The sequence below is a fragment of the Aethalodelphis obliquidens genome, unplaced genomic scaffold, assembly GCF_003676395.1.
Source record: "Aethalodelphis obliquidens isolate GAN/ISIS:26980383/991018 unplaced genomic scaffold, ASM367639v1 scaffold32, whole genome shotgun sequence".
NCBI classification, from domain to species: Eukaryota; Metazoa; Chordata; class Mammalia; order Artiodactyla; family Delphinidae; genus Aethalodelphis; species Aethalodelphis obliquidens.
The window spans coordinates 14,332,178-14,345,267 of NW_020837976.1; the positions used below are offsets into that span (position 1 = coordinate 14,332,178).

The 13,090-nt window shown below is 40.9% G+C and overlaps 1 protein-coding gene across 4 annotated transcripts in view; it reads left to right on the forward strand.

The window, feature by feature from the left end:
* Positions 1-13,090, forward strand: part of FHOD3 (formin homology 2 domain containing 3) — a 494,073-nt gene that overhangs the window by 458,695 nt on the left and 22,288 nt on the right. For all 4 annotated transcript variants that reach the window (XM_027127768.1, XM_027127769.1, XM_027127771.1 and 1 more), the window contains one exon: positions 3,987-4,179. In XM_027127768.1, coding sequence (XP_026983569.1) covers positions 3,987-4,179 — 193 coding nt within the window. The remainder of the gene's footprint in view (positions 1-3,986; positions 4,180-13,090) is intronic.

Consider the following 13,090-nt stretch of genomic DNA (forward strand, 5'->3'; position numbering starts at 1 on the left):
TGTGTGTGTGTGTGTGTGTGTGTGTGTGTGTGTGTGTGTGTGTATATGGCATGTGTGAATATGTATGTTATGCATATGGTGTTTGCTCTGATTGTCCTTTTCTCCCTGGTAAGCTGGTTGCCCAGATGCTGGTTGCTCTTGTGTGACCTGGATCCCTGATGCTCATTATTGGACACCCATCTGGCCGCCCACCTTCTTGGCTCCCCTCTGTCATGGAGCTAACGGGGGCAGGTGCTTCCAGCTCCCTTTCCTGTCTGACGCCCCCCCCACCCCCGCTTAGTGACTCTAGTGACCCCTCTTAATAAAGGAGCAGAAAAAAGAACTTAGACAATTCTCTTTAGGCAAAACCTGACTTTCAAACTGTTGCCTGGCTAAGAACATCTTGTTCTGGATGTCCAAACCTGCAGAGTAACCTGCCCTTTTACGTTGCTGCAGTGAGAGCCAGTCCCACTCTGGATGTACAAACTGACTTGCCAATTCCCATGGAGTCACTGGGCTGCAGTTACACCGTGGCAGGCACTGCAGAGGGGACCAGGTGAGAGTGGGGAGAAATGCCTTCCTGAGAGGCACGGAGAACTACAGCAAGGACCTGGCATTCCCCGGGGAGAGACAGGTGGAAAACAAGCGAACACCCACACTGGCTTCCCCCCGGTGCCCCCAAATCCACCCCTCCGGGCCAGACACCCTACTCAGTGGCACACATGAGGAAAAGGGCGGAAGGTGGAACATATCACAGATGTTTGGCTTGTGCCTCACGACACTGATGAGGGGAACCAGCCCCTCCATAACCGTAAGACCTTCTTGTCATGTGTTATTAAAGTTACAAACTCAACTAACAAAAATCCCTGAAATGTTTTACTCCCTTAAAGGCATACCCACTTTATTCTTCTGAAGGAATGCCACAGTTTCTTTCCTTTCAAAGGTACATCTGAATCTTTTTTCAGGTGTGAATTTTACTTGCTGCTTATTACTCCCCTGTTTACAAAATATATACAGTAAGTCCCCTACACACAAATGAGTTCCGTTCCGAGTGTGCATTCCTAAGTCCAGTTTGTTCGTTAAGTCCAACAAAGTTAGCCTAGGTACCCAACTAACACAATCGGCTATATAGTACTGTACCGTAATAGGCTTATAATACTTTTCACACAAATAATACATACATAAAAAACAAACACAAAAACAAAGAAAACACTCTTAATCCTACAGTACAGTACCTTGAAAAGTACAATAGTACAGTACAACAGCCTGCATACAGGGGCTGGCACGCATGTTCGCATCTTTGAAAGCAACTTGAAGGTTTGTGTGTAGGGGACTTACTGTACTTGAATCATATCTCCAACTTATATGTTAAGATTGGATCCCCTCTAGATAAAAACAATGTTCTGGAAAGCAGAGGATAAGGAATCTTGAGTAGTACTTATGTATAAAAGAGGACCCAGCTGTGGGCTGATTGATCCTCCCTTGATTCCTCTTACACACAGATCTTGAGTAGTGATAAGTGGCAATGCATGTGTATATTACACTATCCTATCCTGATATATATAATATCATGCCATATCTCCAGTATATAATGTCAGGCAGTAATAAGAGTCAGGAAGAAAAATTAAGAGTGTAAATGGGATAGGGAGTGATAAGGACATGCTGTTTTATGCAGGGCAGTTAGGGGAGGCTTCTCTGAAGAGGTGATATTTGGGCAGAGACTTGTGGGGTAAGAGAGCCAACCAGGCAGCTGTCTGTGGCAAGAATGTTCTGGGCGTAGGGAAGAGCTAGCACTGGATGCCTTGTTAGGGCCTGTGGTCCTCCCAGTGGAGTGGCCACCCCGCCCCTCCTTAGAGTCCCTGCAGGCTCTCAGCTCAGCTGTGTCCCCCGAGGGTCCCCTACACACCACACTGGGGGCCTGAGGCCCTGAGGTGGGCTTGTTCAAGGAATCACCAGGAGTCCTGTGTGTCTGGCGTCCTAGGCAATGAGGTCAGAGAGGTAGCGGGGCCAGTTTTGTGTGGATACACCACATATTGTTTATTCATCTGTTGATGGACATTTGGGTCGTTTCCACTTTTTGGCTATTGTGAATGATGCTGCCATGGAATTTGTGTAGGTTTTGTGTGGACCCATAGTTTCATTTCTTTTGAGTAAATGTATAGGAATGAAATTGCTAGGTCATAGGTTAACTCTGTGTTTAACTCTTTAGAACTGTGTCTTTTCAACCACAGCTGAACCATTTTGTGTTCCCACCAGTACTGTGTGAGGGTTTCAATTTCTCTACATCCTCACCAACACTTGTTATTGTCTGTCTTTTTTACTACAGCCATTGTAGTGATTGTGAAGTGGTGTCTGAATGTGGTTTTGATTTGCATTCCCCTAACGACTAATGGTGTTGAGCATCTTTTCATTTACTTATTAGCTGTTTGCCAATAATCTTTTTGGAAAGGTCTGTTCAAATCTTTTGTCCATTTTTATTTGTCTTTTTAGTGTTGAGTAGTAAGATTTATGTATATATTCTGGATACAAACCCCTTATCAGACGTGATTTGCAAATATTTTCTCCCATTCTTTGGGTTGTCTTTTCAATCTTGAGAGTATCCTTTGAAGCACAAAAGTTTTTGATTTTGATGAAGTCCAGTTTATTTTTTTTCTTTGGGTGCTTATGCTTTTGGTATCATATCTAAGAAATCATTTTCTAATCCAAACTCATGAAAAGTTATACTTTATGTTTTCTTCTGAGTTTTATAGTTTTAGCTAGCATTTTTGGTTTTAAACAGCATTTTTTATCCCCCTTTAAATGCATGTCATATGCTTTCCTTTAGTACTTTTCACAAAAAGAATAAGCCACTGTCCTTCATTTGAAAAATAAACCAAACCCCTATTCAAGCTGTACAAATAAGAGTGATCAGAAAAGTTTTTTTATACAATTAATGGTATCAGTTATATAATACTGTTTATTCAACATAAAAATTATCCTCTGTCTCTTACTATCTTCTTTCTCATTTCCTTAATACCTAAAAATTGGGAACTTCTTTGTTCATTTAATTTCTTTTCCAAAAGTTTTAAGTAGATAGAATCCAGTAATTTTTAATTTATATACTAAATAGCTGAAATAAATTGATTTAGGGCTGCTTGTTTGTTGTGTCCTAATTAAATTAAGATTGCATATAATATTGCAAGAAAATATTTCAAAATATTTACTTTAAGCATCTTTTTACAAGTCACGAATTAACATGTTATTCAAAATATGTTCATGTCAATTCCACATATTCATTAAAGTGGGTTCCCAAAAAATTGCTAAGCTACATTTCTTTATCCCTTATTCAGTTTTCATATGATCTAGAAACTATGCAATATTTTTCTTAAAATAGTACTTTATCATTTTTCTTATAAAAGTGTTACACACTAGTTTTGGGACTTTCCTGGTGGCACAGTGGTTAAGAAAATGCCTGCCAATGCAGGGGACACGGGTTCGAGCCCTGGTCTGGAAAGATACCACATGTCACAGAGCAACTAAGCCCGTGCGCCGCAACTACTGAGCCTGTGCTCTAGAGCCCGCGAGCCACAAATACTGAAGCCCGTGCACCTAGAGCCTGTGCTTCACAACAAGAGAAGCCACTGCAAGGAGAAACCCGCACACTGCAATGAAGAGTAGCCCGCACTCACTACAACTAGAGAAAGCCTGTGTGCAGTAATGAAGACCCATTGTAGCCAAAAATAAATAAATTTATAAAAAAAAAAAAGTTTTACACCCCAGTTTTAAAAGACATTAAAACACAGATAAGCACGAAGAAAAGGTAATTAATCTCCTGAAATCCCACCACCTTTGTCAGTGAGAAAGTGAGTTGAACTTGATTTCTGGTTGCATTTTCATTCTTCAACCTCAGAGCCCCAAGAATGAAGAGCAGTGTCTTTGGCTGATTGGTTTTTTACTGAAAGTTTGCAGGCAGCTGATTTTTGTTCCTTAAACCTCAAGCCCTTGCCACCGTTGTTTCTTCACTGCAGGTTCCACTCCTTTCTGCTCTTTATGGGTCACCCACCTTATGCGATTCGGGAAGTGAACATAAACAAGTTCTGTAGGATCATCAGTGAGTTTGCACTGGAGTATCGCACCACCAGGGAAAGAGTTTTGCAGCAGAAACAGAAACGGGCCAACCACAGAGAGAGAAATAAGACCCGAGGGAAGATGATCACTGATGTAAGTTTCATGAAACCAGTTTCTTTATTTCATTTCTTCTGAAAGTCTGATCAACCATAAACCTCTCTACAGGGGCTTCCCTAGCGGTCCAGTGGTTAAGACTCCACGCTTCCAGTGCAGGGAGCGTGGGTTCAATCCTTGGTCAGGGAACTAAGATCCTGCATGCCGCACAGCACGGCCAAAAAAAGGAAACAAAAACATAGAACTAAGATATAAATTAAGGATGCGTGGCTGGTGGAGGAACTTTAACCCACCACACAATTAATTAACTCGGTGTGTTGTATGATGCTGATGACTTTAAATGCTTGATTCCATTTTCAACCTTTGCAATGTGGATAGAATGGAAGAGGAGAAGAAAAAATACAAGAGGCCCGTGTACAGCAAAAAATAAAAAATAAAATACAAAAGATAACGGCACTTATAACAGGAAGACAAATGTACTGATTTGGGAATTGATTCAGGATTTTAATAATCACAATGATACTATGTAACCAATCAGCTGACACATGGACCACCCATTCTAGGCATCCGAATGGAGAAATAATTGATGTGGTTGCTCAAAGACATAATCTGATGGACTCTTGGCAGTCCCTTGAGTTTGAGGGTATCAGGGTGGAAGGAGAGCCCAGAGGACAGTGAATTCATTCAGCAGGAGTTCGCAGTAGCCCCTTGGGGGGGCCCTGCACACTTGCATGCCTCCCCTGCTCCTGGGCTCTTCCCCCATCTCTTCTACTTCAGCCCTGAGCCCACCCACACCACGGGTGCAGTGGGAAAACATCAAATGGGAGATGCTTTGTAAGTGGAAGGCAAAGCAATGCATAAGGATGCCAGAGACAGACAAAGACACACAGTGCAGATGCCTCTCTAACGAGCCTTTATGAAGTTTAGCCCATCTTTATATATATCTGAGCGTCATATTGCCTCTCAGTGATCCAGGGACTGGATAGGCAAAGGAATAAGCCATAGGGAGTGGCATCATCCTGGGGTTGCAAACCTCTGCCGAACCCAAGTCAGGCAGATTTCTTCTGGGAGGAATAAAATCACTTAAGAACTCACTGAGGCTGCCTTATGTGCCAGACGGGTGTTCACACTGTAGGAGAAACAGAAGACATATGGTTACTATCCACGTTCCTGAGGGTGTAACTTTCTTGGATGCATTACAATTTTGTTACCATTTTAAGGCATTTCTAAGGAGAACCAGGGACTAATCCCCTCACCATTCACCCCACCCTTGATCCCTTGTTTCCTTGGAATTTTCTGGACCCTTAGGGAGCGCTCAGATCACTTTTCTGCAGAAGGGACCCTCTCTACAGACTGTTCTGAAGGCCAGTGCCATCAGCTGAGTCTTCTCTCTCCTCTCCTGAAATCTGGGTTCAATCGGATCTTCAGCTTCCTGGAGGACAGCAACTAAGGAAGCAAACTGAATCCATTTGGGCAAACTATAGCCCACATTTCATTCCAAAGTATTATTTTTAAAAGTTTTAAAAGGGAAGTGCTTATGTTTGTGGAAATGAAACATACTGGAGGGTGAAAAATACAAGACCAATATGCATATGCTTATAGTTATGAAAACACACCAGAATTTCTTGCCAAATTCTTGAGATTTTTTACAGATCCCACTAATTTTTAAGTTCTGTCCTTCTCTGAAAATATTCAGTATTACTATTTATAAACAGGGGTAAATGTTTCTAGAACTGGATTCAAAAATACTTAAATTCTCATTAAAGTCTGGACAGTGCAGGCTTTTTTAGGGTTCATCCTCAAGGTAGTCCCTGTTTTTAGTGGTCCAAGTGGCACCATTCATGTAGAGAGATTGCCATCTGCTGGAAAATTAGGACACTGTCACCCGAAGCAAAGTACTTAGCTTCAAGTTTTTCCAACTCTCAATTAGGCACCTATCGTGTGCCCAGAAAGTGGCACAGGGCACCTAGGAAGATGTGAGTGCAATAACAGACAAGCTTGTACCCCAAAGATGTCATGATCTGGGTAGAAAACAACATATATGCACAACTTAGACCACTGAAAACAAAACCACTTAATAGAGAATCACGGAGCCCCTGAGCATTAGAGCTGGAAGTGATTTTTAGAGAAAACTGTAGTAAGTCATTTTTAATATAGATGCTGAATAATGATGGTGGAAGTGGTTGCAATTAAACAGAGATGACTTTAGAAAAAACATTATTTTATAAGACACAGAGAAGTCTGGGTAAAATCTGAAGACCCTGCATTCGTAGCCCCACATCTGCTTTTGTGTGCCTGTCTTTCCTCTTCTTTCTCTGTTTCTGAATATGCAGAAGGCTTCCTTTCTTACAATCCAGGAGTCCTGCCATGTAAGGTTCAGTGAGAAACTAAGTCATTCCTTGTTCCTTGTGGCCCAAACTAGTTCCAGGCAAAATGGTGACACAGACAAGGCAGCACAAGGTAAGTGTGGCCTTTTCTGCCGTCATCACACCCCAGATGAGTGGTGAGAATGCAGGCTATCCATCCAAGGATTCCCACAGCCCAGCCAAGGACCGTGGTCATCCTGGGTGAGACTTAATCTCTCCCAACCCCAGCTTCCTTTTCTATGAAAATGAAATGCCAGTGACTGGGGGATATCAAGAGGGCTAGAGATTTGTATGTGCAGTACCTTGCATGTGTGCTAATTGCCAACAAAATGCCAGCCAGCTGGTGAAATAAAGAAGCTCTAAGGTTGAAGATGGCGGAGTAGAAGGACGTGTGCTCACTCCCTCTTGTGAGAGCACCAGAATCACAACTAACTGCTGAATAATCATTGACAGGAAGACACTGGAACGCACAAGAAAATATACCCCACATCCAAAGACAAAGGAGAAGCCACAATGAGATGGTAGGAGGAGCGCAATCACAATAAAATCAAAGCCCATAACTGCTTGGTGGGTGACCCACAAACGGGAGAAACTTATACCACAGAAGTCCACTGGAGTGAAGGTTCTGGGCCCCTGGTCAGTCTTCCCAATCTGGGGGTCTGTCAACGGGAGGAGGAATTCCTAGAGAATCAGACTTTGAAAGCTAGAGGGATTTGATGGCAGGACTTGGACAGGACTGGGGGAAACAGAGACTCCACTCTTGGAGGGCACACACAAAGTAGTGTGCACATCAGGACCAAGGGGAAAGAGCAGTGACCCCATAGGAGACTGAACCAGACCTACCTGCTAGTGTTGGAGGGTCTCCTGCAGAGGTGGGGGATGGCTGTGGCTCACCGTGAGGACAAGGACACTGGCAGCAAATGTTCTGGGAAATACTCCTTGGCGTGAGCCCTCCTGGAGTCCAACATTAGCCCCACCATAGAGCCCTGGTAGGCTCCAGTGTTGGGTGGCCGCAGGCCAAACAACCAACACGAGGGAACCCAGCCCCACCCATGAGCAGTCAAGTGGACTAAAGTTTTACTGAGCTCTGCCCATCAGAGCAACGCCCAGCTCTACCCACCACCATTCCCTCCCATCAGGATACTTGCACAAGCCTCTTAGATAACCTCATCCACCAGAGGGCAGACAGCAGAAGCAAGAAGAACTACAATCCTGCAGCCTGTGGAACAAAAACCACACTCACAGAAAGATAAACAAGATGAAAAGACAGAGGGCTATGCATCAGATCAAGGAACAAGATAAAACTCCAGAAAAGCAACTAAATGAAGTGAAGATAGGCAACCTTCCAAAAAAAAAAAATTCAGAATAATGATAGTGAAGTATATCTAGGATCTCGGAAAAAGAATGGAGGCAAAGGTTGAGAATGTGTAAGAAATGTTTAACAGAGACCTAGAAGAATTAAAGAACAAACAAACAGAGACGAACAATACAATAACTAAAATGAAAACTACACTAGAAGGAATCAATAGCAGAATAACTGAGGCAGAAGAACGGATAAGTGACCTGGAAGACAGAATGGTGGAATTCACTGCTGCAGAACAGAATAAAGAAAAAAGAAACAAAAGAAATGAAGAAAGCCTAAGAGACCACTGGGAAAACATTAAATGCAACAACATTCACATTATAGGGGTCCCAGAAGGAGAAGAAAGAGGGAAAGGACCCAAGAAAATATTTGAGGAGATTATAGTCGAAAGCTTCCCTAACATGAGAAAGGAAATAGCCACCCAAGTCCAGGAAGCACAGAGAGTCCCAGGCAGGATAAACCCAAGGAGAAACATGCTGAAACACATAGTAATCAAATTGACAAAAATTAAAGATGAAGAAAACTTACTGAAAGCAACAAGGGAAAAACGACAAATAACATACAAGAGAACTCCCATAAGGTTAACTGCTGATTTCTCAGCAGAAACTCTACAAGCCAGAAGGGAGTGGCATGATATCCTTAAAGTGATGAAAGGGAAGAACGTACAACTGAGATTGCTCTACCCAGCAAGGATCTCATTCACATTCGATGGAGAAATCAAAAGCTCTACACACAAGCAAAAGCTAAGAGAATTCAGCACCACCAAACCAGCTCTACAACAAATGCTAAAGGAATTCCTCTAAGTGGGAAACACAAGAGAAGAAAAGGACTTACAAAAACAAACCCATAACAATTAAGAAAATGGTAATAGGAACATACATTTCGATATTACCTTAAATATGAATGGATTAAATGCTCCAATCAAAAGACACAGGCTCGCTGAATGGATACAAAAGCAAGACCCATATATATGCTGTCTACAAGAGACCCAATTCACACCTAGGGACACATACAGAATGAAAGTGAGGGGATGGAAAAAGATATTCCATGCAAACGGAAATCAAAAGAAAGCTAAGGTAGCAATACTCATAGCAGATAAAATAGACTTTAAAATAAAGAATGTTACCAGAGACAAGGACACTACATAATGATCAAGGGATCAATCCAAGAAGGAGATATAACAGTTATAAATATATATGCACCCAACATAGGAGCACCTCGATACATAAGGCAACTGCTAACAGCTAGAAAAGAGGAAATTGACAGTAACACAATAATAGTGGGGGACTTTAAGACCTCACTTACAGCAATGGACATAGCATCCAAACAGAAAATTCATAAGTAAACACAAGCTTTAAATGACACAATAGACCAGATAGATTTAATTGATATTTATAGGATATTCCATCCAAAAACAGCAGATTACACTTTCTTTTCAAGTGCACATGGAACATTCTCCAGGATAGATAACATCTTGGGTCACAGATCAAGCCTTGGTAAATTTAAGAAAATTGAAATCATATCAAGCATCTTTTCTGACCACAACGCTATGAGATCAGAAATCAACTACCGGGAAAAAGACGTAAAAACACAAACACATGGAGGCTAAACAATACGTTACTAAATAACCAAGAGATCATTGAAGAAATCAAAGAGGAAATCAAAAAATACCTAGAGACAAATGACAATGAAAACACGGTGATCCAAAACCTATGGGATGCAGCAAAAACAGTTCTAAGAGGGAAGTTTACAGCAATATAAGCCTACCTCAAGAAAAAAGAAAAATCTCAAATAAACAATCTAACCCTACACCTAATGGAACTAGAGAAAGAAGAAAAAACAACACCCAAAGTTAGTAGAAGGAAAGAAATAATAAAGATCAGAGTGGAAATAAATGAAATAGAAACAAAGAAAACAGTAACAAAGATCAATAAAACTAAAAGCTGGTGCTTTGAGAAGATTAACAAAATTGATAAACCGTTAGCCAGACTCATCAAGAAAAGAGGTAGAGGACTCAAATCAATTAAATTAGAAATGCAAAAGGAGAAGTTACAAGAGACACCATAGATATACAAAGCATCCTAAGAGACTACTACAGCAACTCTATGCCAATAAAATGGACAACCTGGAAGAAATGGACAAATTCTTAGAAAGGTATAACCTTCCAAGACTGAACAAGGAAGAAATAGAATATATGAACAGACCAATCACAAGTAATGAAATTGAAACTGTGATTAAAAATCTTCCAACAAACAAACATCCAGAACAAGATGGCTTCACAGGTGAATTCTATCAAACATTTAGAAAAGAACTAACACCCATCCTTCTCAAACTCTTCCAAAATATTGCAGACGAAGGAACACTCCAAAATTCATTCTGTGAGGCCACCATCACCCTGATACCAAAACCAGACAAAGATACTACAAAAATCCAAAATTATAGACCAATATCACTGATGAATATAGGTGCAGATATCCTCAACAAAATACTAGCAAACAGAATCCAACAACACATTAAAAGGCTCTTACACCATGATCAAGTAGGATTTATCCCAGGGATGCAAGAATTCTTCAATATACGCAAATCAATCAATGTGATACACCATATTAACAAATTGAAGAATAAAAACCATATGCTCATCTCAATAGATGCAGAAAAAGCTTTTGACAAATATCAACACCCATTTATCATAAAAACTCTCCAGAAAGTAGGCATAGAGGGAACCTACTTCAACATAATAAAGGCCATACATGACAAACCTGCAGCAAAGATCATTCTCAATGCTGAAAAACTGAAAGCATTTCCTCTAAGATCAGGAACAAGACAAGGGTGTCCACTCTCAGCACTATTATTTAACATAGTTTTGGAAGTCCTAGCCACAGCAATCAGAGAAGAAAAATAAATAAAAGGAATACAAATTGGAAAAGAAGTAGAACTGTCACTGTTTGCAGATGACATGATACTACACATAGAGAATCCTAAAGATGCCACCAGAAAGCTACTAGAGCTAATCAATGAATTTGGTAGTGTTGCAGGATACAAAATTAATGCACAGAAATCTCTTGCATTCCTATACACTAATGATGAAAAATCTGAAAGAGAAATTAAGGAAACAGTCCTATTTACCACTGCAACAAAGAGAATAAAATACCTTGGAATAAACCTACCTAGGGAGACAAAAGACCTGTATGCAGAAAACTATAAGACACTGATGAAAGAAATTAAAGATGATACCAACAGATGGAGAGATATACCATGTTCTTGGATTGGAAGAATCAATATTGTGAAAATGACTATACTACCCAAAGCAATCTAGATATTCAATGCGTTCCCTATCAAATTACCAATGGCAGTTTTTACAGAACTAGAACAAAAAATCTTAAAATTTGTATGGAGACACAAAAGACCCTGAAGATCCAAAGCAGTCTTGAGGGAAAAAATGGAGCTAGAGGAATCAGACTCCCTGACTTCAGACTATACTACAAAGCTACAGTAATAAAGACAATATGGTACTGGCACAAAAACAGAAATATAGCTCAATGGAACAGGATAGAAAGCCCAGAGATAAACCCACCCACCTATGCTCAACTAATCTATGACAAAGAAGGCAGGGATATACAATGGAGAAAAGACAGTCTCTTCAACAAGGGGTGCTGGGAAAACTGGACAGCTACATGTAAAAGAATGAAATTAGAACACTCCCTAACACCATACACAGAAATAAACTCAAAATGGATTAGAGACCTAAATGTAAGACTGGACACTATAAAACTCTTAGAGGAAAACATAGGCAGAACACTCTTTGACATAAATCACAGCAAGATCTTTTTTGATCCACCTCCTAGAGTAATGGAAATAAAAACAAAAATAAACAAATGGGACCTAATGAAACATAAAAGCTTTTGTAAAGCAAAGGAAAGTACAAACAAGACAAAAGGGCTTCCCTGGTGGCGCAGTGGTTGAGAGTCCGCCTGCCAATGCAGGGGACACAGGTTCGTGCCCTGGTCCGGGAAGATCCCACATGCTGTGGAGCAGCTGGGCCCACGAGCCATGGCCACTGAGCCTGTGTGTCCGGAGCCTGTGCTCCGCAACAGGAGAGGCCAAACAGGGAGAGGCCCGTGTACCGCAAAAAAATAAATAAATAAAGACAAAAAGAAAACCCTCAGAATGGGAGAAAATATTTGCAAACATATCAACGGACAAAGAATTTATCTCCAAAATATATAAAGAGCTCATGCAGCTCAATATTAAAAAACCAACCCAATCATAAAGTGGGCAGAAGACCTATATAGACATTTCTCCAAAGAAGAGATACAGATGGCCAAGAAGCACCTGAAAACCTGCTCAACATCACTATTAGAGAAATGCAAATGAAAACTACAATGAGGTATCACCTCACACGAGTTAGAATGGGCATCTCAGAAAATGTACAAACAACAAATGCTATAGAGGGTGTGGAGAAGTGGGAACCCTCTTGCCCTTTTGGTGGGAATGTAAATTGATACAACCACTATGGAGAACAGTATGGAGGTTCCTTAAAAAACTAAAAATAGAACTACCATATGACCCACCAATCCTACTACTGGGCAGGTACCCTGAGAAAACCATAATTCAAGAAGAGTCATGTACCACAATGTTCATGCAGCTCTATTTACAATAGCTAGGGCATGGAAGCAACCTAAGTGTCCATTGACAGATGAATGGATAAAGAAGATGTGGCACATATATACAATGGAATATTACTCAGCTATAAAAAGAAATGATATTGAGGAGTTTGTAGTGAGCTGGATGGACCTAGAGTCTGTCATACAGTGTGAAGTAAGTCAGAAAGAGAAAAACAAACACCGTATGCTAACACATATATACAGAATCTAAAAAAAAAAAAAAGAAAAGGTCATGAAGAACCTAGAGGCAGGATGGGAATCAAGATGCAGACCTACTAGAGAATGGACTTGAGGATATGGGGAGGGGAAAGGGTAAGCTGGGACAAAGTGAGAGAGTGGCATGGACATGTATACACTACCAAATATAAAACCGATAGCTAGTGGGTAGCAGCCACGTAGCACAGGGAGATCAGCTCGGTGCTTTGTGACCACCTAGAGGGGTGGGATAGCGAGGGTGGAGGGAGGGAGATGCAGGAGGGAAGAGATATGGGGATATATGTATATGTATAGCTGATTCATTTTGTTATAAAGCAGAAACTAACACACCATTGTAAAGC